Source organism: Aplysia californica, unplaced genomic scaffold (assembly GCF_000002075.1).
Source record: "Aplysia californica isolate F4 #8 unplaced genomic scaffold, AplCal3.0 scaffold00623, whole genome shotgun sequence".
Lineage (NCBI taxonomy): Eukaryota > Metazoa > Mollusca > Gastropoda > Aplysiida > Aplysiidae > Aplysia > Aplysia californica.
In genome coordinates this window covers 179,280-204,454 of record NW_004797893.1, presented here as the reverse complement: position 1 = coordinate 204,454, position 25,175 = coordinate 179,280, and the positions used below count along the sequence as shown (strand labels likewise).

The 25,175-nt window shown below is 38.2% G+C and overlaps 2 protein-coding genes across 3 annotated transcripts in view; one reads left to right on the top strand and one right to left on the bottom strand.

Annotated features, from left to right (window-relative positions):
• The first annotated feature begins 2,115 nt into the window (after positions 1-2,115).
• Positions 2,116-16,923, top strand: LOC101859815. 2 transcript variants are annotated; one of them, XM_013087686.2, is made up of 6 exons: positions 2,116-2,234; positions 3,374-3,578; positions 7,713-7,857; positions 9,385-9,514; positions 11,001-11,137; positions 11,989-16,923. In XM_013087686.2, exons 2-6 carry the CDS (start codon positions 3,395-3,397, stop codon positions 12,125-12,127), a joined length of 735 nt encoding a protein of 244 aa, XP_012943140.1. In that variant the 5' UTR covers positions 2,116-2,234; positions 3,374-3,394; the 3' UTR covers positions 12,128-16,923. The 2 variants fall into 2 exon arrangements, with proteins under 2 accessions (XP_012943140.1, XP_005107746.1); XM_005107689.3 differs by lacking the exon at positions 2,116-2,234 and adding an exon at positions 2,434-2,522.
• A 5,769-nt stretch (positions 16,924-22,692) lies between these two features.
• LOC101863055 overlaps positions 22,693-25,175 on the bottom strand; it is a gene marked incomplete in the record, with an annotated part of 75,885 nt that continues 73,402 nt past the window's right edge. The window contains 1 exon segment of the mRNA XM_013087691.2: positions 22,693-24,953. Within this exon segment, the coding sequence (XP_012943145.1) occupies positions 24,813-24,953 (141 nt within the window).

Below are 25,175 nucleotides of genomic sequence, written 5' to 3'. Positions count from 1 at the left end.
GATAGACGTTTGATAGGAAAGAAAGAGCGCATCTAACCAGAGCACCTGCCAACAACCTACTAAAGAGAGAGCGACATAGAGAGAGAAGCATAAAGAGATAGAGAGAGAGAGAGAGAGAGAGAGAGAGAGAGAGAGGGGGGGGAGATTTGGTGTTATCTCGGTATATTATGTTACTGGAAGATTTTACCTATTTCCATTATATTACTGATCAAGTTCGGGAACCAAATATAGCTGATAGTAGACACGTTCTCCAGTTGTTGAATGCTAAACTTAAGTGGTGGTAAATTTAGGCCAAAACTTCGGAAAGTATCTGTCTATAGAATATAAAGAGCTTTTGATTCAAGAAGTCAAAAGGATCCCAAGATTGGCCAGGATTTGCCATGGTAGCTTGGCACATGCGTCTGAAATGCTTTGGGGCCGAAAATCTTGGACGTTGGACTCGACAGATTCGCTGCATTCAACATGAGGTTCAATGTTTCTCTTTTTCTTGTTAACAATCCATAATCCTCTCCATTCTTGTAATTATATATTTTTTAATGCTGCTCGTTATATGCACGATTGTTGACTAGCAAAAAATACTGTTCTTATTCCACAACATAAGTGTTCATCACCGTGTCAACAATGAGTATACGTCCAAAATGCAACATACAGACAATTTATGAAAAGCTTGCTATTACCAAAAATATGATAGACCATGCTGGTCTGACAGTCCCACTCCTGCTGGACATCCTACTTTATCGAACTCGCGTCTTCAGCTTGCAATGCAAAATGCTTTGCTAATCAATACCAATTATGCAGAAGTGATCGGACCTGAATCGGATTTTAAGTTTAAACTGTCGGCATTATCGGGTATGTTACATGTACCAGTCATCTACCTCAGCTAACAGAAGTGAGGCTTCTTGTTTGGTTTCAGTGATGCCTCTGTCTAGAGTCAAAGCCGGTTACCTTTGTGAGGAAGTTCAAGATGAAATAATTATATTTTAGGAAGAAAAAAATACACCTAACAACTTACACAAATTTTATCCTGAAAATCCCGCCTGTTCAGAAATGCACTTCAGTGTTAAGAAGTGTTTCTCCTATCGCTTTACTATTCTAAATAAAGTATGACTGTGATTGTACTGTTTCAAGCTTTGGGATAACTTTGATCTCCTTTCCTTGTGCTATTCTCAAGAAATAAATGGTATTATCTCAACATTCCAAAGTGTATTCTTATTCCATTTTACATAGTTCTATTCCGAATCGGGTGATCGGTATAGTGCAGTGGTAGATACTGGAAAAAGTCGAACACTACATTGATCTGTCTGCGGTCGTAAAAAAGTAACAACAATGCGAACGCACTTTTTTTGCGTTGCGGTTTTTTTTTGTTGCGTTTTCTCTAAAACAAGATATTTTTAGGAGTATGAGTTTTAGTGCAGCGAGATTTCGGAGGCTATTTAAAGGATTCCCTTGAAATTTGGCCTCAGTGTGGGCAATTGGCGTAGTTGCAACCTGTTAGAGGCTTTTTTTGATTTATGGAACCTTTTTCATATTACAACGTTCTAAATATCTTAGAGGGAGTGATTTTAAGGAAAATTTTGATGTTTTATCAAGTCATGCGTTAAAATCCAGGATATCTCGCTTATTATAAACGATATTTAAAAAAGCCTCAAACAGGTTGCAACTACCTATATTGAGTTTATTCTGTGAAAATATTAACTCGGTAGCTTTATAGATAAGGAAATTGCGCCTGCACTTAAATAACGCTTTATAGGGGGTCGAGACACCCTAAAGTGTAAAAATTTGCCCGGAGCGCTGTGAAGTAAGGTACGACTACCTGAATAACGTACAAGACGCCCAAAGTCATATAAAATGCCCTTAAATGATCGCTAAGTCTGTGCATAACGGATTTTGAAAAAAGCATGCTGGTCTTCCCTTAATCAGGTAGGTTCGTCAGTAAGTCAGTGGGCCTAGAGATGCTTTCTGAAGAAAGAAATTTCCGGACAAGTCAAGGTGCACGTCAAGTGCGACTAACGAGAAAATTCATTCAGTTGTTGTTGTAAGACGGGAGAAAACTCAACATGCGCACTTGTATTTTTGGTTTGTCACAGTCGTCTACCCTTACCGGAAACGAAGGAGTGGTTCCTGTCGCCAACCACAGTGGGTATCGCCTTGTTTGGAATGCTGTCGAACCTGTAGTGTTCCTGTTCAGTCGGTGTTTATTTTCTTAACGTTTGAGGCAGTCACAGTGAAGGAAGGTAAGTGTTACAGCCCGTAACGCATTCATTTGAGTTTATAGATTACTGTAAGGGTGTTCATTTTATATGTTCACTTTGATTTCATCTGCACTTCACACCTGCAATCTCACCTGGCTCGCCTGGTTTGTATTGAGGTCACACAGCCAAGTTTGCGAAGAGCAAAAAAGAAGAGTGAATGCACACATAGAGCTAGGCCTAGGCTAGATCAAGAATCTACCAGGAGACGGAATAGAACAAATTGACCTGTCTGCTGGACACGTGAAGCCAAAGACTAAGAGTTTTTGTAGGGTGAGCCATTTTGTTACTTCTACATGATCTTCTTCTTCAGCTTTATGATGTGCGGAGAGAGTGTGTAGACTCTACTCTAGAGACTTCTAGAGACAGACTTTCCTTTGGCCTTCTCTTCAAGTACTCAAAGTAAACTCACCTGTTGTGTTAGTCATCCCTTCTTCAAAGTCTTGGCTTTGCGTTTCTGTTCTTATTCAAGACAAAAGTGTAGAATAATAGCAATACAGATTAAGCTAGATTCTATCAACAAGGAAATGAAGTATTAAATTAGACTCTAGATTTTATTCTGACTTAAAGGCCATTTATTGAACAGAGAGTGAATTCATCATGATCTCACGCTCATGCATGAATGGAAACACTCCTCTTTTTGAAACTGTGTGGGCTGCTGTGTTTTGAAGCAGGTCAAAGCACTCCAGTGTGGGATGAGCTGCTGCTCATTCAACAGTAATAAAGAAGAGTCTCCCTTCCCTTTTACTGAGTTTTCTTTCTTTAAATTAACAGGCACTCCCTTTTACTTTTATTTTAGATATCTAGACTTTTAAAACTTTTTGCCAGTGTTCTTTTTGCACCATATATATAGATCTATATAGTATAGGTTGTTGTTTGTGATAATTTCTAATGTGTGTGAGTGACTGTTATAATATAAATTTTGTGCCTGTTTCTGGGCTGTGTGCCAGTGTTAGTGTAAGTCAGTTTGTCATGTGAATTTTGTTTCTTTCTTTACACCAGCTTTGGTTTTTTGTTTTCATTTTATTAGAAAGACCGACTTAAATAGGACTAAACTTTGTGATTATAACATAACATTCATCTTTAGATTATATATTTTTTAAAAATCTTTCACTCTATAACAGAGCCCTGTCACAAGCAAAAAGATGATGTCCATTACGTTCCTTGCGTTATTTGCTTTGATGCCATATGTAGCCCTTGGTCAGTCATCGCGGCTTGAATGGGCACCGGAGGACATGTACAACCCAATAGATGAGCCCGTAAATTGTGGCCTTCGTAAGAATGAACCCAGCTACATTTGTGATCCAAACAAAATCCTTGGGGAGCATGGTAAGTTGGGTCAGAATTTACAGTTTTTTTTAAGCAAGCTATTCTCCGGCGTCGCGCTGCCGTTCTATTACTAATAATTTGTCAGCGCTGATTTGCAAATACCTCTCTCACCTGTTTGTCTTGGGAAAAAATTCCCACAACTTTACCACTTCGTGCCACTTCCATTGATACAAACGATAGGTTTTCAGACACGAACTGCCCCAATTCCTCCAATTTAGAATTATGTTGGGTGCTAGAAGAAACGTGTTCACAACTATTGACACGAGTTCATAACAAAGAGTGAGCATAAAAGAAGGAGTCACATTTTCACTGTTTACAAAAATGGAGATACGACAAGAAAGCGCTGAAGTCGCGACATATCAGTTAAATTGATCAAAAATTGCAACGACAAGAAATATAAGTTAAACAGCAAGCTATACTATATGACTAGACAGGATTTTAGACTCAAAATCAATTTTGTTCGTTTAAATAAACAGAATCATTATTTAAAAATAAGCAAATGGACGATGGAAATACAGTCAAACATGTGTAAGACGGCCAGCCATTGTCAAGGAGAAAAGTTGCCGTCTTAGGCAGGACTGATCAAGATGAAGAAAACAAACCATTCCCATCTGAGACCCCAATCGAAAGTAGCCACATCGTTGTTGTCTTTGTTGTTGTTGTTGTTGGTGGTGGTGGTGGTTTCTGTTTCGTTTTAATTTTTATTTTGTTGCTGATTTTGCACAAGGGTGACAATAGAATGAAATGCATCAGACAAGGAAAATCGAGTGCCTTGTTAAAACAAACACATGGGTCGTCACCACTCCGGAGAACGAGCGACGCTTCTGTCACAAGTTCATGTTGACGTCCTAATTGTTACTTTGTTACAGACTGGGTAAACAGTGACCACTCATCTCACTTACGATTTGTGTATGAGTTCTGGGCGGGGCTTATGGGTTATGAGGGATCACACACTTACCTCACCAGCAGCTGAAAATTGGTAGCTATTGGTCAACAGTGGGAGGGGCCTACGCAACATAATCTGTTGAAGGGACTACTTAACAACAATGACAGGGAATTGAATTATGACGGCTCGCCAGGGGCCAGTACACAATTTATGACAAAAGGTAATGGAGTCACAAAGATGGCCGTCTAAGACAGGTGTTATTGCTTAGTGTTATAGGAGTTGTGTGTTAAATTATGGTGGCCGCGGCCGTGTTGGACAGGTGCCCGTTTTACACAGTTGAATTATAGAAAAAACGCTAGGGGGGAAATGGAAAGTGGCCGTTTGTACAGGTGTGGCCGTCTTATAGAGGTGGCCGTCAGGGCAGGTTTGACTGTAAATGAATAAAGTTATGTTAGACAATTACCATAGATAAAATATAATGAAAGATAGACTTACTAGGCCTAGTTATGACGCCGGAGAACAGCTTCCGATCTATTGACCAGCGCGATGCCAGAGAATAGCCACTTGCTTTTTTTAATGCACCATGACATCATGGGTTAGTGTACACTCAGTAGTAAAGTGCATTTTTTAGCTCAAGGGAAGCTTCCCACCTTGAATGCATGTATTTCGGGCACTGTAGCTAATATTTATTTTTAAAATCATAAATTTTTGTCTGAAGAGTTGTTGTACTTCCAGGATTTAAATAATTATTATTGGGAAAAACTTTGTGTTAAATGGAATATATTGGGATTGTTGGTAAGATTGGTATGTTTTATTCTCTTATAAATCATTGGTCAAGCTGTGAGTTGACTTGTTTTCTAGCCACTGGCATTTGGTGATATAATGGTTTGGATTAGCACATCACCATTAATTGACTTTATATCTTTATTTCATCATCCCATCTAATGAATATAATGATCTGGTGGCTCGGAATATTTTTTATTTAGTAGAGGTTTTACGGCACTCGCAACTGCATACGGTCATATGAGCGCCAAGGGGTGGATGTCAACAGAGAAGTCTCTGCTCACTTCTCTAGCTTCAACAGCACCAAGTCTGTTTCGACTTACAAGGCACCCCGGAAATAGCGGGTCACAAGAGTGTGACAAACATATAAAGAAGTAGAGGAAAAATGACAATAGTAAGGATTAGAAAGGAAAGAGACAGCAGCAGTTCCCTGTTGTAGATCAGGCACAGAGCGTGACTTTATGAATCAGCCCGTTTACAATTTTAGACTGTGCATGAACGAGAAATGTCCCCAGTTGGGAATGGCCTAAAGACACTTCGGTCAGTGGCACCGCCCCGGGGGATGGCTCGGAATAGCGGGCTTTATAGTGTAAGTGTAATATATATATATTGCTGGAAGATTGAGCATTCTGACACTGGAATAAGCGAGTAATTTTTAAGTTACTGTATATGTACATTTCTTTGTTACAGATAAAAATAATTGGTATTGTTCAGTATCGACGAGTATTTTGGTTCAAGTATCGTCACTTACACAGAACTCTTGATCTTATAATATTTCATAAAATCATTGTAAACATGTGTAAGAATATCTGTTGTAAAGGAAAGTTACAACCTTTGTTTTGCTGTTGTCTCCAAGATATATCAAAACGAGTGTCTGGCTGTAAAAAAACTGAAACAACAAAAATAGTATGCGGAAGGGCACTTCTCACAGCAGTTGTGACTTTAAAAAAATATAAAGATCAATAATAATGAGCAACAACACACTGGGGGTAATTTTAATCTCACTGTAAGGGTTGTGCCTTACAGTTTCGGTTTATACTTTATTCTGAACGTTTTTGCTGTCACTGTTAAGTGCTATTGGGGAGTTTAGGACAAAGAAGGGGAAGATTAGTAGTGTCATGGTAGACGGCTATCGATTCGGAAAAGACTAAGATTCTTATACGGGGTGCCCACTACGGATGGGATCGGCCGATCGCCCGACTCGACTGCCTCAAAAACGAAACATGTTTGTTTTCAGTTTCAGACGACCGAGTTGGGTGATCGGCTCGGTCCAGCTGTAGTGGGCACCCCATATTATCAAACTACAATTTGGCGATGCTGCACAGCCGGATGTAAATTATTTCTAACGACCATGATCATCAACGAACATTTCTTATTCATGAACCAAGTGAACGTAATCACAGTGCAGCAAGAGAAGCAACGATGAGGAAAGCAACTGAAGATTTGAAAGATAAGCGTATGACAGTTTCAAGCCTGTTACACACAAAGGGGAAATATGAAGAGTTTGAATCAATTATCCTAAAAAGAAAATAGTCGTGTCTCTACTCAGTAGCTGCTCGCTGTTCCAGTGTTAGAAAACGCATTGTTCAGTAAACAACTCCAAATCGTTTGTTATTTCAGAAAGTGGGGATGAAAGCAAATGACAAAACATGGTTGGGGAGCAAGAAAGAAGGTGAAAGGAGAAAATTCTAGAGAAGAAGATTTTCCGTCGCTGTCCTGATTCGAACCCGGTACTTATTGAATGAGAGGCAAATACAATAGCCTTTCGACGTCAAGAGCCCCATTATGAATGTTTAATGTAATGAGAAAAGACCAAATTGCAAATCATGGATATGTATTTTAGATACAATGAGAAAAGAACATCTGTGTTCCAGAGCAGGCATGGGAGTGGGAGAACTTTCCATTTCTCACATGAATGAGGAAAGGAGTAAAAAATGAATAGTTGTGAAGTTAAATGCCTTATTCAGAGAACAGAAATAACGAAGTTGTCTATGCATAGTCCACAGATTATGAGAATCTTTTTACATGCGTTAGGATACACACTTTATGCCTGACACACACACACACTTCCACAAGGTGATTGTCGAAGATGACGTTCATGCTATCATGCGTACTTGGAACTGAATGTCCTTTAAATATACTTTAGTGTAAAGTTTAATCCATTTTTTTTTGGGCTAAAGTTTTATAGTAGATATTGATATTGTCAGTGTCGTTACCTGTAAATTTGTTTATCTCTTTGTTAATCATGATAAGTGGGTTGTTGGTGGGTGTTTTTGTTGTCCTTATCTCTCCTCCTTTTTTGTTGTATGTCACTCCCTTGTAACATCTCTAATCTTCAACACTTATGTGACATATTTTGTGTCACAAGTGCCCTACATACTCTTATCAAAACTAAACTGAACAAGTTACTTTGATCGAAATCACCTCCACCACTCACCCTTCTGGGAAATCCTTCTTTGTTACAGTGAACAGTTTCAACTGGATTCTGCGCGATGCGGCGTACAACAGCACCAAATGTCCTTGCAGCAACTACTACTGTGAAACTGAGAGGGGACCGACTGGCTACCGCATCAGCATTGCAATTGTCAAGAAGATGAAAATTCAGACAAAGTTAGTTTGTTGATTGCTTGACACTCTGAACCTTCATATAGTTGTCTTTTGTATTTTGAGTGGGTAGTGAAAGGCAGGAAAATGAAATTGTCAGTACACAAAATTTTAACAAAAGCTCATTAGCTAATTCTCATACTTTCTCTCACAAACCTGGCAAAGGGGCTTATTTTTGGAATTAAGAGAAATGTAGTTTCATATACGTTTTCAATTCTGAATCCGCTGGCTTTTCAATTTTCCAGGTATTATATAGATATATCCTCTTGGAAATGTTCCAGATTTTGTAAGACAAGGTATAAAAATAAAAATGAGCTTTTGAGAAAAGCAGCTTCAAAGTCAAATGCCATTATTTTTCTGAAAAATACCATTAAAAACTGCCATTGTCCCTTGATTCATGTGTACAACCCTTTTTGGAATGTGATTTCGGAATAGTTGAAACTTTGTTAAGTAAAAACTGCGGTTTGCCTTGTGAATACAGTCGAGCCTGCGTAAGACGGAATCGCAAGGGAGCCCCCAAAAAATTCCATCTTCGACAAGGGAATTTAGTGGGGAGGGGGGGGGGGGTGTTCAAATGCCCAGGTGGTGGGATCAAGGTTCGCTTTTCTGGTCAGCAAGCATTCACAAGTGGTCAAAACTTCAGACCTCTCAGCTGCTATCGTCTCTGATAATGACATGCGTCTGCCTTATTTATACCAGTGATTGCATTTCATAGGACCTCTGTTTAACCTATTAAAAATGAAGACGTTGAGCATTTCCTTTGCTTCCATTCTTAGCCCCTCCCATCAGTGTTGTAAGCACAGTCAACCAATGCCACCCCTCTCTGCCATGTAACAACAATTCGAGGAACTCTTTTCTCGGCTGGTTGTACGATCAGGGCAGCAGACATCGGTCAAATTAATTTAACACCTGTGGCTTCTGGCTACCAATGAAAGTTTCCGTGCTGGAGTGCCACTTGAGCACTTTCACTGGCACTCGTGAGATTTCACACCCGCTCAGGGCTCATATAGATGGGGTAAAATCTATCTTCAAATTGCACCCCTACTCCCTTTCTTTGCCTGGCAGCATGGCGTTAAGTTTAGAGCCAGTGGAACCATTCTTCCGAGTTTTGTTTCAAATCAGGGCTGAGCGGGCAAACCATTTTCCATCTTAGACAGGTAAAACCCTCAGAAGGGAGTGGATTTTTCTTTCCGTTTCCGCGCTGGACAGGTTTCTGTTTTATACAGGTAATTAAAGAAGATTATATCAAGGGGGGAGTGGGGAGATTCCGTTAAGACAGTTTTCCATTTTACACAGGTTTCTGTTAAGGCAGGCTCGACTGTCATTTTACGCCTTTGTTGACCTCTAGCTCACAACTGACTTTGCCAGCATATGGGCCCTCTTTTGAGACTCGCAAACATCTTAATTCTTTTGCATTTTAAACTAATGTGCAGTGTGAAAGTATTTTTTTTTCTTCCATACTACATGTTTCATTTTCTGTGACAAAAATTATTTCAATATTTGATCCGTTATTACTATTATTATTTTGATCAGCATTGACGGTCGTCGCAATAGCCCAGAGGACCAGGCCCAGCTGTTTGCTTACAGGCTGGAAAACAGTAAATGGAACTTTGGTCGCTGTGAGGAGGATATCGTCATCTTTTACTCTCATGATGACAAGATGGTGAGTTCTGGCAAATGGTGAGACTGATGTAAGGAAACTTTTGTATTATACTGTCATTCTCAAGCTTGACAACATGTCAGTTACAGTTGTGTGCTATTCAAAGGAAAATGACATGGGGCATAGGACTTGGGGACAAGTACTCTGGATATGTGAGGCATTGTGGTGAAATCAGGCACTCGTCAAAATAATGACATCAAAGAAAACAGCAGTTTTCTCCCCGCTTAGCAATTTTTATCAAATATTTGTTTTTTGGATCAACACCTATTATGTTCATTTGCAAACAAATTCCTCTGAGGATTTCATAGAAAAACGTTGATTAATGGCACAAAAACATAAATTTACAATTTCCATGGACTCTCCAGCTTTGGAAGTTACCAAGCTTTGGCGGCCATTTTCTCGCTAATTTTACCTCTGAAACCAGGTGACCCCCCCCTCCTTCAATCCAACATATCTCCTTTTCTATTGAAGATGGATGGGTAATTTTTTTATCGAAAGCAAGACAAATGAACAAGCTTTAAGATGATACCAATAACTCAATATGCCCAAAAATTGATGAGAGCATGATTCTACCATGTTGTGACACATATGTTGTCAGGACTGCATGTTATGGTTTATCTTCTTTTATTCTTCACTGTCAGTAGCTTTCAAATGTATCTGAGTGAAAATCCGAAGTCTGTTTGGCAATGGTTTAGCTTTCTGCCTTGTTTGCAAGAGATTTGAGAGCAGTCCTCAGTCCAGGATATTTTTTAAAGAGTATTCCGTCTTTCTGTTGGACTGTAGTATCTCATGCACCCGGGGCAAATATTAAAATGCAAGATTGAAGCAGCTTGCCTCCAAAATGATTTTGAGAGTGTCTATTGAGGCACAGTATGGTGTGTTTTTAACACCTCTTTCAACACTGAAAGGTTATTAAAGAGACGCACCTCAGAATTTAAATTTAATCTCTAATAGGGCAGAGCCAAGAAGGAGGAAAGCTGTGATTAAGTGCTCCAAACTACTCAAGTCGAAGAAAGTGTTGATGAGAATTTGAACTAGGCTCATCCACTCAATAGTAATTAGACTGTAAATTGAATGCACAACTTTTTCATTGTATTTTTCTTTGTGGTATTATATGTGAAAAGAAATTGTGTATTGTTTGTGCCTATTGAACATTTAAAGATGCCTTAGGTAATACAGGAATAATAGACATGTCTGTATTTTACTGGCAGTTTGACTTCAAACTAAGGTATCTCATATTAACTGCAAAGAGGCCATATCAATGTTGCATTAAATGCTTATTATAACGGCGTAATCATCTTAAATGGTTTGAAGTCAGATGTTTCGCAACTCTAGTTCGCTCTAAAAATGTTTCCAATGAAAAGAGCAGGGTTTCTTATTCTCTCCTCTCAGTTATTTTGTCACTTTATCTTTGTGAAGTGTATTTTTGCTATCCCGATAAGTATTGGAGAAATTTTAGCATTGATAACAATATTTTCCTCTTGCACAGTTGGCTATGTATGGTGGCTCTACAGCTCTGAAGAAACTTACCCCTTACTACAGACAGCTCTTGGCTTACAAGGTTGGGCAACGCTTTAACGAGGGCCATATTGTGGAGGCTTTCAATAACCTTCTTGTGGATCTCAAGTGAGTTTTTTGGTCCTTTGGTAAAGCTTTTTGTCTGATTTGCATTCACTTCTACTTTAGTTATGTTGTCTAAGACTCACTCAGGGAAACACACAGATAGCAAACAGATTTTTAGGCCCCATATTTTTTCTTACACTGCATATTCTTTGCATTTAAAACTTACTCATACCGAAGTTCATATATATAACAAAAAGATTTGTGCATTCTTGCCGATTTTGCTATTTGCATGCTTATTTTGCATGAGTTTCTGATTGTTTGTGATTCCAGTAAAGATCTTGGAACTGGTATTTTCTAAGTAATGGTAAGGCTCTTTTTTATTGCATGCAAGAGTCACGGATGGTTCAGTTTTCAGTGAAAAAAAAAATTTTGAACCTAGTATTTTTTAGGTGAAAAGTGTCTTTCTCACAAAACATCATGGTAGCTCCACTTTTTATTCATCCTGGTCAAGTGAGTTCCAAATGGAGGACTTCAGTTTATTTTAACCTAGATTTGTTATGGGGAAGTCTGTGTTATTAACTCTCTCTATCTTTCCCCCAGAAAGCTATGCCAGTAAGACTGGGTTTTCACAGACACGCAGGGTTGAAAAAAATATATTTTAAGAACAGTTGATAAGAGAAAGAAAAAACATTTAAGGCTGCTTAGTAGCTTCATTACTGTTGATTTTTGTTTTCTCCTGTGTATCTATGCTCCTTAATACCTTTGTTTATTGTCTCGAGAGTAACAGAGAGAGACTGGAGGGGCAGGAAGTACCCATGTAAATCGTAAATTTTCTTGATCTTTTTAATCTTATGTTTGGAAGGGCTTTTGTTAATTTTTTATTTAAGATTCTTTTTTTTCTTCCTTTCTGTCAGGTTGGTTTTGAACTGTGAGTCGGAAAGCCATGATTGCAACTTGCATCAGATCCGTGATGGTGCTGGATTTATCTCTGTGTCCATGGCAGTCCTCTCAATGAGCGTCGTCATGACAGTCTACAACAGTATCTGGTCATAAGAGTTCACGATTCAAATATACAGCTTGAAACCACATGATTATACCCAGTCTAGCTCCATCATTTCATTTCCATAAAGAAATTTTTGGGTCCTTTCTTGTCTTTGATGCTCGACATGGCCAGTAAACCTGAATTAATTGGAGCATTTGTTTTAAAACACAGGTTGGTACACATTATGCTCAACATGGGAATATATGTAGCCTGCTTCTAAACACAGCTGTTATGGTTTTCATGCCATAGTTGTGATAAGAGAGAAAGGAGTAGAACTTTCTTGTATGAGAACAGCGAGCAAATATTTTATGTTCCATTTTCGATCACCATGACAATGTTTCAGTCTTTTTATTTATGGTGAACCTTTAAGTGTTCTCTGGACAAAAACGCCCTCTTTCAATTGTTTGTTGGTGCTGACAAGGTATGATCATGTGAGATTCAACCAAACCCTCTTTCACTGAGTTTAATGTTCCAGTTATGGTAGAAGAGGAAAATAAAGAGCATTCAAAAGGCTTTTAAGGAAATAGCACTTTTTTTTTTGGTTTAAGTGTGCTAACATGGTTGTGAATTAGAGGTGCTTCCTTTTTTTTTCTTCAGATTTTCTGAAATATGAAATGCAGTGGATATTATAAATTTTAAGATAGCAAATTATGCCCCTTCTTTTCTACACTTCATCAACAGCATTTCCCTTTTGTTATTGATCCGGTAAATATTGGAAATGCGGATTTATATTGATGTTACCCCTAACTAAAGTTGGCAACAGTTTTTTAACTTTCTTGACATAGCCTACTTTTAAGAATCACTTGATATGATTGTATGCTTTTCTATGAGGGCTTCCTGTTAGCTTAAAATGAAAAAGTGATTGAGGGAAAAAGCTCTTCAAGGGTACTAGGCACTGCTTTTTGAGACCGCAGTTGGCAAACTTTTACAATGTTGATGATTTTCTGAGAAATAAGAGAAGTTTATGAAGCATTATTAAAATCAAGAGCAGTGAGTCAAGTATATTTCAATACTTTATACTGAAAAAAAAAAATTCTTATTCTGACTAGCATGTCAGATCCCTCCCTGTTCAGGCAGCTTTGTGCTGTTTCAAAAGATGCTTATGATTATAAAACGTATTAATGAGACAAGTTTCTGTTTTGGGTGGACTCTAATTTAGAATTTTTAGTCGGCTACTTAGCCTGGGAAGGCAAGGTCCTTCTAGACTTAAATGACTGCTGCGATGCCATTGCAATGTGCAGTATACCGGACTTTTAAGATTTTGTGCTTTTGCCAATTGAAAGGAAGAAGCAAGGCTGTTTCACTGAGAGGAGGGCACCCCAATAGCTCAGTTTGCATCATGCTGGGTGACGGTGGTTCAAATCCTCAACAGGGCATTCTTGAACTTCCCTTGTTCGGGGAGTTTTCAATGCTCTCCAGCCTCTTGTCTCAGTCCTATTAAAGATGGACACAATTTAGAGGATATGCTCCTTTATTCAAGCATGTGAGATGGGGGTTTCCTATGGTTTCTTTTATATTTTTCGTTGTCAGTGGCCAAACGGTTGGTGTTGATGTTTTTTGCCCCTGTTAATTTACTCTTACCAAAGGAGATTGAATGATGAATTTGTCATAAAAAAGATTGTGCAGTCCCTGTTTTTCGAATTATTTTTGTGCTCTTCTAGAAAGAGAATCACTCATACTGATTTTAATGTTTTTTTATGTGATTGATATTTTGAAGGGAAATACTTAAAAGTTTCATTTGTTTATAAATGGATGTTTTCAAGAACAACGGATGCAAGCAGTGCCAGCTAGGTGCCTTAATGAGCATTTTCTAAATTTTCCATTAACACAGGGAATGATTTCTTTGTTTGTGACCAGCACTCCTCCTTCTGTGAAGTGAAAATGACCCCTCACCTTTTCATTTTGGGGTGATTTGAGTCACTATGTGTTGTGTATCGTAGGTACAGTGAAACCCCATTAAAATGTGGCCTGTGAAGTTGAAGGGGAAAAAAGCAACAACTTTCCGAGCAGTTCAATTGTACATTTTTACTTTTAACTCTTTGTTCAAAGTCATTCAAATCTTTTAGAGAGTAAAACCATAAAGATTTTGGTATTTTACTTTATTTGATCATTTTTTTTGTTTGTATCCACAAACTGCCTTCCTTATTTTCTACATTCTTTCCGCCTACCTTACCCTGGGTGAGAGCTGCTAGTAGGTTTTGATTCTCTTTCTGTTTTGTTTTCTCGCACTAAATGACTGTTGTCATGTCAGTGTGCATCTCCTTTTACTTGTGTCTCTTAACCCACTCTCGCCATAACACCAGTGCAATCTCCGTTCCCTTTGAACTTAGCAGAGTTACCTCATTTCTGGCTCATCGCATACTCAGGAGTAGTGGAGAGGGTTTCAGCTACAAGGTGTAAGCATCATGATATGATCCAGAGTACAACAAATAGGTCAACTTCGTTTAATCATACTTTTTATCACCTTGAGACAGGGTATTTTACTGCATAGAACAATGTCATATGTAAAGCATTTTTCTTCCAAGGCTGTGATTTGACCTTCCAAAAGTCTTTTGAAATGTGCCCCCACCCCCCTCCCCCCTCTAGGCTGAGAAGTTTTAGCACTCCTGGTATAGGTTAAAGTTAAAGTGATATAGACAAATATTTAAAGTTCACATTCCAAAAATATATTTAGCAGGGGGCCTCCTGTGTTATTTGTATTTGCTTAGGGATGCAGTGTAATGAGGTTTCACTGTATTTTGCAAGTTATTTGTTACTGAATGTGTAGTATGTGAAATATTTATCGACTTGACAATACCACCTGTGGCGTGTGGGATGTATATGGTGTTTGGAATTCTGTCTTCTGTCTACTGTTTCTTGATATAGGTATTTCTACAAGGTGCTATGCTAAGCTTACTTTTAAGCTGATAAAGATCTGAATACTTTACTGTATATTATGTTTGCTGATTTGTACATTTATAACCACATTCTCATAACAGTCTCATGTATTTATATTGAATTTATATCACGAGTGTGTGGATTGGGTTTGTAAGACTGCTTGTTGTAGTGCTCATAGAGTCGTTTGTGATATGTACCTAGCATTGAGAATGTATAGTTGATTTCTTGCGCATTTATATAGGGGCTACCGATTTTTCTAGTAAGGTGTTGTGAATGGATTTCACTTTTTTACTCCTCATCTTTTATTTCTGTCTTTTCTGTCTCTCTGTCTCTCTTTCATCAAAAGGAACACTTTACCTCCTGATCCAAGTCCTTATCCAGGTGTTCTTAGACTTTTGATTTTCATGATTCTCCACACCGGTGTCTGTATTTTGACTGTTTTGAACTTCAATATGCAGCACACAGGAGATGTGAGTTTGATTCCCTTTTTGAGAACATTTTTATAAAGTGTTTTCGTTGTGCTGGGATGTTTTATCCCTCTCAGCTGGTGTTGGTCCTGTCAGGCAGGGTGCCTCCTAAATGGTATAAATTGTATGCCCCCGCCCAAGGAGAATATCGAGCATCAATGTATAGAATACCATTCATTAGTCATACTTTAAACTTACAGAGTCCTTGTTGGTGTTATGTGGAAGTAAATGATGACATTGTCATCAACCGGTGACACCAGCTACTTGTCAACACAGGACTGGCTCACTGGCCAGTTCCATGGGCCATTGGGAGACAATGGGTGAAATGAACTTAGCATTGAAAGGGGCGTTAGATCGATGCCAAATCCAATTTCTCTCAAAAAGTGAAATCATCTCTCGAGTCTATGCATTTCCTATGAACTAAAATACTCAGTATAGCTATGCATGTGTTACTTTATTCTGCAAGTTAGTTTTTAAAAACCTGATTTCACTGTAATGTATTAGCCAAACATTATTTCCCTAGGTGTTCCAATGTTACTGTTGACACCACTTGTTTGTTTGTGATAGTGATACGTTAAACTATCATGACATTGTTTGCTCATCAAAAGGCCTGTGCGATTCATCAAAGTTGTGAAGATGGATGGATCTGTATCATCAATTATTTTTATTTAATTGATTAAAACTAATGAATTAATTAATCCCATTTAAATGTATTACGGTAAAATTATTTTATAGTACCCTTACTTAACATTAAAGGGGGCATATTTTTAAAGGTACGGGAGCCTGAAAACAACTTAGGTACCAGGTAGATACCCATCTTATGTGGGCTTGCAAATTCTTACAAATTTGCCTGAATTGCCATATCTTTATAAAGGTCTTTCTGTAATATTTTTAACCTAATAATGTTACTTTAAGTAAGTTAATATCAACATAATATAAGTAAGTAAATTTTGGCAGAAAAATATGTGCCCAAATTTTTCAGAAACACTTTTCAGGTGCTAAAATTCTTTCTTGACAGGATGAAGCCAGTACTTTTGTCATTTTTCAACCTGTTGTTCTAAGAGAATCATACTTATGTCAGATTGAGAGAGCAAGATTCATACCCACCACATGCACTTATATATATTTATGTGTTTCCATTTCTTATTCCCTTTAGTGTATCGGTTTTCTGTGCTTAGTTTCTAACTCAGTGTGCATGCTACTGTGTCAAGGATGTATTTTAGAACAAATAAAACTGAAATGAACCAATCAAATTTTTTATCATGCATCCCCAAGGCCAAGTGTTGAATTTTAGTGTTTTCTGAAATCTGTGACCTCCCCAAAAAAAATTGATTTGAAGACTAAAGAATAAAAAAGACTGGATGTATTGTTGTTTTATGGTTAAATTTCAGGAATATTATATAATGGTATTCTCCTCAACTCGCTTTCTCAGCATGCAAAAAATATTAAAAAGAATGATACTATACATGTTGTTTTGTCTTTTATTTTATTTTTGTCAGTCGCTATTGTCTGCCATTTTGAGTGGTTTCCACTAGTGCGAGAGGGTGTTTTTAGTTTTAGTAAGAGCTGTGCAGCACTTGCAACACAAATAGGGCATATATAAGTGCTGAGATTAGAGGCTTTGCTGGATAGTAACACACGAATGAAAGGAGGAGAAATAAGGATGATACTATAGATGTTTGACAGGAAAGAAGGAGCAAACCACACCAAAGCACCCTCCAACCATCCACATGAGAGGGTGTGATTTGCTGAGGGTTTATTTGTCTTTTGTTTTCTTATTTTGGATTTTTGTTTGTAGTTTGTAGGGTGCGGGCTGGGGCTGAGGACAACTGTGAGAAAGATATTTTTGTGTGGGTGCTTGTTTGTTTGTATTAAGTGTTGTGTCAGGACTTTGTCTTTATTCTGCAACTGGTTAGGCACTTCGCCGTCTCCCGCAGGGACCCGAGTTTGATTCCCGAGGGAGAGGAATTTTTTTATCAAGTAGATCTAGGCCTACATGTATCTCGGTCTTTCTGCTGGGATGTACCCTCTGTTTGCCCTGGTCAGCCTTGACAGGCAAGGTCGAAAGCTCGCCTCTTTAATGATAAAATTTTTGTAAATGGCGTAAAACACCTACATTAAAACATAAAATTGTCAATACCAGAGAACTGTGGACTCCTCCACTCACACACACGTCAAAAGACTGAAAATTGATGGTGTGTGTGCGGGGGGGGGGGTAATGGGAACTGTGCTTGTGTCGGCTTTCCTTTTTTTTTCAATGTGGCTAGTAGTAGTCTCCTGGCGGTGTCTGTGGCGTAGCTGTTGTATTTCACCATTCCGCTCAGAAGTGAGGTGGGTGGTTGGCGGGTGCTCTCTGGAGTGGTTTGCTTCTTCCTTCCTATCAAACATCTATCGTCTTCTTCTTCCCTCCTTCTTTTTTGTGTTTGTTACTCTCTTGTAACACCTCTAATCGTTGGCACTTTTATGACCGTATTGTGTTGCAAGTGCCGTAAAGCACTTACTAAAACAAACAAAACAGAAGTGAGCTCGAATCCTTTTGCATGTATTTTGGGTTAATCGATCTTCTCCATTCTGGGGTGTTGTATCCCTGTCTGCCTGGGATGGCCCTGGCAGACAGATTGAAGCAGCCCGTCTCCTAAATGATCTAAATTAGTATTATTATTACGTGTATCACCTATTTGCGTTGCAAGTGTTTCAAAACTGAACTCATTTTCAAATGAATATATAGAACAACGGATGCGGAAATAACATTGTTATATCGTTTTTGTTCTCTTTTTCTAAAAAGCACATTGTATATCTACTTCCTGCCGGTTTTATGTTATTGTCAGACAATTGTGGTTACATTGTCCGGCAAAGAAACTGGTGTCTCTCCAATTCATAACGCAGAAAAAGAACACGGCAAGGTCATGATGTTGAAAGTCTCGTTCTTTATTCATAAAGACGAGACAGTAAAACTCGCAAAACTGGCAGTCCTACCTACAACAGCAACTTCATTACAACAGGAAAATTGAAATCTTTGATAACCAAACACATCGGTTAAGTCACTTTCTCCGCGGGAGGCTTTTCCTTTCCACATGAACGAAGTCACAACTTTATTTATAATGTCTATAATATAATATCACCCACAAAGGCACAGCAAAGAAACGTACACATCAGACTCACTCACACTCATTTCTTGACACAGGTCTGAGGAGTTCCAACCGGATAAATGGTTTTGTTATATTATTATTGCATGTACATTTATTATCATCATGGGTATATGATACGCTGGGGTCAACTGGTGTTGATTAACTTGATATTTGGAGCACTAAAACAAGGGTAAACCAGTGGTTGGGAACCTGCTGCATCGCTGAGCTCACATTTCACGAACTTGAACTAATTCTAAAAATTGAAGTTAAAGTGCTTGTAAACTTATACCCCCCCCCCCCCTCCCGCTGAATGTTTATACAATATCACAATAACCATGGCCGACCTGTTTATATAACAATTACCATTGCGGTCTACGAGGGGCCGAAAGCGATGCAGCCTGCGAGGTGCATACTGTTACCATTGATTATTCCGTCTCTTGTCAATTGCCAAGAACTCTCATGCAGCTGGGTAAACCGAGGAACATTGAATAAAATAGCCTATCTTTCACAAGAACACACCGTCCTGTCCATTCAAGCCAGGAATCGAAATCACGACTTTAAAAAGAATTAAATCGCAAATCTAAGACCTGAGACTCCCCAATACTAGAACTACAGCGTTGTGCTTACGGTTGAACCTGTTCTAACGGCTAACTTATTTAACCATATCCGTACGCCTTGGGGTCATTTCGTACCCCCTGGGGTGTTATTCTTCACATTTTAGAATATTTTTTGTACAAAGACCTCTTTGAAACGTTCAATATTTCTCAAAAAATAATTTTGACAGACTGCTATGCAAAGCGTACGGATCGGATTAACGAGTAAATTTCCTCTTTGGAAAGTGGTGGCTTAGAGTTCCCCACGTCGCATGGATACGATAGTAAAGAACAACGTACGGATAGGGTTAAGACAATTGCCTGTACAATTTCTCCATGTACACCCTTCTTTCACTTGTTATTTCGTGTTCCCTTCTTTGACTATTAGACGGAGAGGCTCTACGAAATGTATCTGATATATTATATACCCCAGCTCCCCCATTCCAGGGTTCTTCAGCTTCTGACCTATCTGCAACTTGTACACAATCTCTTTGTAAATTGATCCTTATCACAACTCCCAACCCTGTATAAACTGGTAGACCATCAACTAAACCAGTAGTCAGTCCGGTCCAGTAGACCTTCAACTAAACTAGAAACATCGCGGCAGACCGATAACTAAACCAGCACCGTCTCTTTGGTTTTGGATTAATTCGTCCGCCGACCTACGTTTGGAGAGTCGATTTCAAAGATAGATACGATCAGTACAACGTGCAGCCCTACAGCATGCATTATTTCTATGAAGCAATATTGGACCAGATTTTTGTTCTGTTTTTAGTAAGCGTCTACCTTGTCACCATAAGCAGTTGTCTTGGTTGTCAGTAACTACATAACGATTGTTGAAATGTCACAGAAACAGAACTCAATGGCCTCTCATTACGTTGACCAAGAACACCATACGCGGTTACATTGTTGGTACGGGAGAAAAAACTATCATCATAAATATGTAGCAGTAGCTGCTACAGCCGAAACGAACATCATTACTTTGGTAATAGTATCTAAACTCTGGTCTCCCCCACCCCTTCCCCTTTTCGGAATTTATGGAACTTACTTGGCCAAGTACGCACACCCCAGGTCTCCACTCTTCCTTGGGCTGAAAATGGGTTGCCATGACGGCATGCATTTTTTCTATAAGCTGTAAAGTTGTCCAGTACCTTTACGGGATACTTTTAAGTCCCACCCCCCTAGTCCCCAAACAGCTCGTCTTATGCTTTTTGCCAAGGTATTGCATCACGTATGGCGCTTTATGAGACAATGCGTTAATAAATTTGGCCACATGTGATAGGAAGAGATCTTCTATAGTCTCCTCATATACTTATATGATAAAAACTTTGGCATCAGGGGACATTTGCATTTATCAATAACCCAGAGCTTACTTCAATGGACCCCCCCCCCAAAAAAAAAAAAAACAACCCCAACAACACCACATCAGCAACCCAGTAAATCATGGACGACTAGTATATTATATATATATATATATATATATATATATATATATATATATATATATATATATATATATATATATATATATATATATATATATATATATTTGTTTGCCAGTAGTTCCCAACTGACAAAAAAAGGGATCATGTGTAGCATGACTGTTTATTATTAACCTTAAGGTTATTTTATTACTGAAAGGAGAATTTCATCGATGTGCTTTAATCACACATTACATAATAACTGTTTATCGGTGCATGAGGTCGATGTTGATCATTTTTTTTAAAAGAAGAATATTCTAGAAGATGGGAGTTAAGATATAGTACAGCCTCTGTCACAAAAGTTGATCTTAAGTCTTGTAAAGTGATTACTGTGGAACCATTTTGTTTCTGTCATAAGCAGGGACACTATCTCTGCTCAATACAGCTTGATCCTGACAGGCAGGGTCGGAGCAGCCCGTCTCCTTCATAATCTAAACTGTGTCTTCAATCTTTAACATGGGAACACTGAACAGGTGCTGTTTATATTCCCTTTGAAACAAAATCTGAGATAGGCAAAAGCCCAAATTTACAATGAAGTATGGTTATTTGGAACACTTTAAAATGTTTGCACAACTGAATTTCTATTTGAACAAGTGTTTCAACAACGTTAGAAGTCTTATATGGAGGGTGGTTGCGGGCGCTCTGGTGTGGTCTACTTCTTCTTTCCTATCAAACGTCTATCGTCTTTATCTCCCCTCCTTCTTTTTTGTGTTTGTTACTCCCTTATGACACCTCTAATATTCGGCACTTATACGACCTTAATGTGTTGCAAGTGCCGTAAAACACTTACAAAAACTTAAGAAGTCCTACATGGTATCTGTGATACCTTCATATGGAGTGTAAGAAGTGTATCGTTTATCACCCTCTTCCCCCGAACTGACTCCCCACTTCCCCCTCTCACAGTGGAACATTCTCAAAGGTCATCAAGCATTTAAAGAGAAGTAATTCTAAAACAGTAATAATATGTCACTCACAGATCAGAATGGTATCTAGACATTATAGTTATAATCATGATTATTCAAAGAGGTAAGTGCGGCAGTGGGTGAGATGGGAGTTAACGGGAATACACGAGATTGAAACCGTCGGACATTGCGTGGGATTTCTCCTAATGTTGGCTGCTACATTTCAGGATTGCCGTATTCTATTTATTGGTTCTGTTATTTTCAATTTTATTGATAACGTCCCGCGTGTCATCAGATTCTTCCTGAAAATAAACAGTCTACAAAGATTATGTAATATGCAACGCACTAAATGTAGCATGTATAGGGTAGGGAAAGAATTACATTCTTATAATATTATTCATTCACATTGTTCACTCTTCATCCATTCCACCTACACCGAATACACAATGTGACCACACTTTCACCCTTAAATTTTACAGTCGACCAATCACGAATCATAAATAGATGAGAGCTGATAATATACAATCTAAGAGCATCATCACACATAGTAGAGAATCACAATGTAATGAGAATCATTGAGAACAATGACAATAACAACAGGGTTTGGCGGGTAGTTGGAGGGCGCCACTGGAAGGTCCCATCTTTTCTCTCCCTTTCTTATTTCCCCCCTGCACAAAAATGACCCTTTTTGTGTCGCTGTGTTTCTCGTTACTCAGAACAAATTCAAGCAGGACTTAGGAAAAGACTAATTTATATAGCCTGAAGGAGGGGCGTATTGAGTAGGAGCAAGGCGACATACACGGTTCTTGCAATATCTTAAAAGCTTGGGGAGGGGTTTAGCATGCTTTGATGATGTTGCAGGAAGGTAGTAGTATGGGGAATAACTAGGCTATTAACAGTTATTGCTTCACATAGCATCACTTTTAGCTATGAAAAGTCACCCTATCACCACTCCCCCTCCCGAAAAAAAAATCCACCCAATTTTTTCAAAAATCACCAAAGTCAAAGAAGCCCAATAACAATTTAACTGAGGGGAAAAAAAGAAAACAAGAACACCTAGGATTTCACGTGTTTTTTTGTTTTTAAATGACAAAAAAACAATTTAACTGGGAAATTGCCATATTATTATTTTTTTCTATTTCCCTGAACTAACAATATTGACCCGATGGCGGATGATGAAGCCTATAGTTTTCTCCTTCTGGCTGACTTTTGTGTGCCCAAAGCATTATGTTTGACACAAATTATGATACGTACTACCTATAACTAGTATAGTTCAACTTAATTGAAGCGGAAGGGAAATCTACATTAGGAAATATAGTAATGGTTTGACGTTTCTTTCTATACGGTTATTTTAAGGCGCAGAACGTTTGTTAAAGACCAACTCCGATAGAACCGAGCGAAATGGGTGGAATGTCGAGAACATTTCCTAGATAACGCAAGTGTAAGAAAGACCATTTAGCATTTTGAGTCAGGGTCATTTGCATTGCACTTTAAATTGAGTACACCCCTACCATACGTTGGTTAAAGAATACTTATTAAAAGAATTTCTGTAGCCTTTCCTATTCGTTCAAAGTGTTATACAAAAAAATGTCTTTGGTTTTTCAAATCGTGATTTTTTTAAAAAGGGTGTAGTTTCAATTCTGCAAACAGATGTTATAGCAAAAAGACAAAACAACCCCCAACTATTCTATCATCGTCTGTGAGATGTGCCACTCGTGGCTGCAACCGTTAAGATAATGTCCATGTTATGTATCTTGTTACGGAACCAAAGGTTTGCTCTGTTTCTTGATGGACAGAGGGATACAAGTGTTATAGTTGCTGCTAGTTTAAAAGAAGCACTTCTGAGCTCTCACATTTCTATGGGGACTATTTAACATTTTTCTTTAACATCTTTTTGAAGAAAAGTTATAATTGGTCTATATTTCAGCTGTACACACGTAGATATTTTTGTATGCTCAGCACCGACCCCTAATACGTGTATGTGCATTTATTTCCAAGAGCCTAGTTGCCTCTTGATACGTCATTTTGGGGGTTGTGGCAAAAAAGTAAAGACAGATTAATGTCGAAGGAAGTTAAAGGAAAGACACGGGCTTTCACAACAGCTACGAAAACAATTACAATTGACAACTGGGAAATAAAAAATAGGTGAAGTAAGGTTGAAGCTCAGTGAGGGGTGAGAGGAACGTGCAAGGAAGTATACAGCACGATAATAGAAAATTATGGTTTTGTGAGGACAAAAGTTACTGCTCACAAAAGTTCTTTGGGATGCAAGAAAAAAACATTCCCAAGCGATATAATGTAGGCTACGTAAAATCTATTGAAAAAACATCTCTTGCAATAAAAAAAAAGTTTGATGTGAATAATATAACGGGTTTGTAAATAGGCCTATTTATAACTATTTCTTATACACGGGTTAGTTCATTTTTTTAAACATTAATTTTTCTTAGTTTTTGACATTCATGTAAAAAATAAGTTTAAATCACAACAAGACTCGACTATACAACAGTCTATAGTTTTGCCAATAAATCATAGGCGTTTTTGTCATAATTCTTGCAAAACTCTAGACCTGTCAGGATTTGTTGACAAAAATGTAGGTGCCTTTTGTAGTTCTTTTGAAAATGGTTCTCATGCTGTCACTGTTTCATGATCAGTGTGTCACTAAAGAAAGTATGCTAGACGTAGGTCATTCCAGTAAATGAGATTAAAGCAAAAATTAATTTAAAAAACACAACATCCTCAAAAGCCTAGGTACCAGCATTTCTGTTCTTGCTCACACTCATAGGATGTTCTTTTCTTTAAAGGAAATAACAAATCTTGCATACACAGAGTAAGAGCAAAGGGTGTTCTAAAGACCTTTTGTTTAGGAAACAAAACAAAACCAAGACACCAGCACCAGCGGCAATATAGAATCCATGACATTGCACACATAGATAGGGGACGACGCTTTTCCTGTATGTCTGGTGTTTTCAACAAAGTCAACGAGTTTATTGCTTTACGGAGGCTGCAATCCAATCATATACTCAAGTTGTCATGAAAAAATAAACAAGTCTAACACAAAAAAACAAACATTTGCATGATGTGTCACTAAAGTCCATTAAATTGTAGAAGAAAAAAAAAACTTTGACCTAAAGACTTTGTATTAATTATTTTGTAAGAGTGACATGATTAGGAAAAGATGAAAAGGAGATAATAATACATTTGTATACTATTGACTGCCATTTTCCCCCGATGCAAATCGCATTTCGAGGTCAGGAAAGCACATTGTGATATCGCCCTTTTGCATTGGAGTACCCCGCCACAGGACTAGCATCATCGCTGTCACCCAGGCAGTCCATTCTGTCCAGCACAAGCATCGTCCTTGACATTCTTGTCTCTTCCATTTCCTCCAACTGAAACGCATCAAAATGAAAATAATAAAAATAATGATATCATCACAAGGGCATCATTTCATCATCTTTGGAATTATTCCTCATCCCCCTCCCTTTAAAAAAAAATTCATGTAGTTAAAATTAAGATTTTCACAAAGCAATAATGTTTTTTAAAGTGAAATACCGGAATGATAAAATGTTCCCTTGGCGTCTAAGTCATTACCCTGATCTTTCTTTTAATAA

Coding starts and splice junctions, on each gene's coding strand:
- LOC101859815 (XM_013087686.2), top strand. CDS start 3,395: ATGATGTCCATTACGTTCCTTGCGTTATTTGCTTTGATGCCATATGTA. Junction 7,858..9,384: donor AAGATGAAAATTCAGACAAA/GTTAGTTTGTTG, acceptor TATTTTGATCAG/CATTGACGGTCGTCGCAATA. Junction 11,138..11,988: donor AACCTTCTTGTGGATCTCAA/GTGAGTTTTTTG, acceptor CCTTTCTGTCAG/GTTGGTTTTGAACTGTGAGT.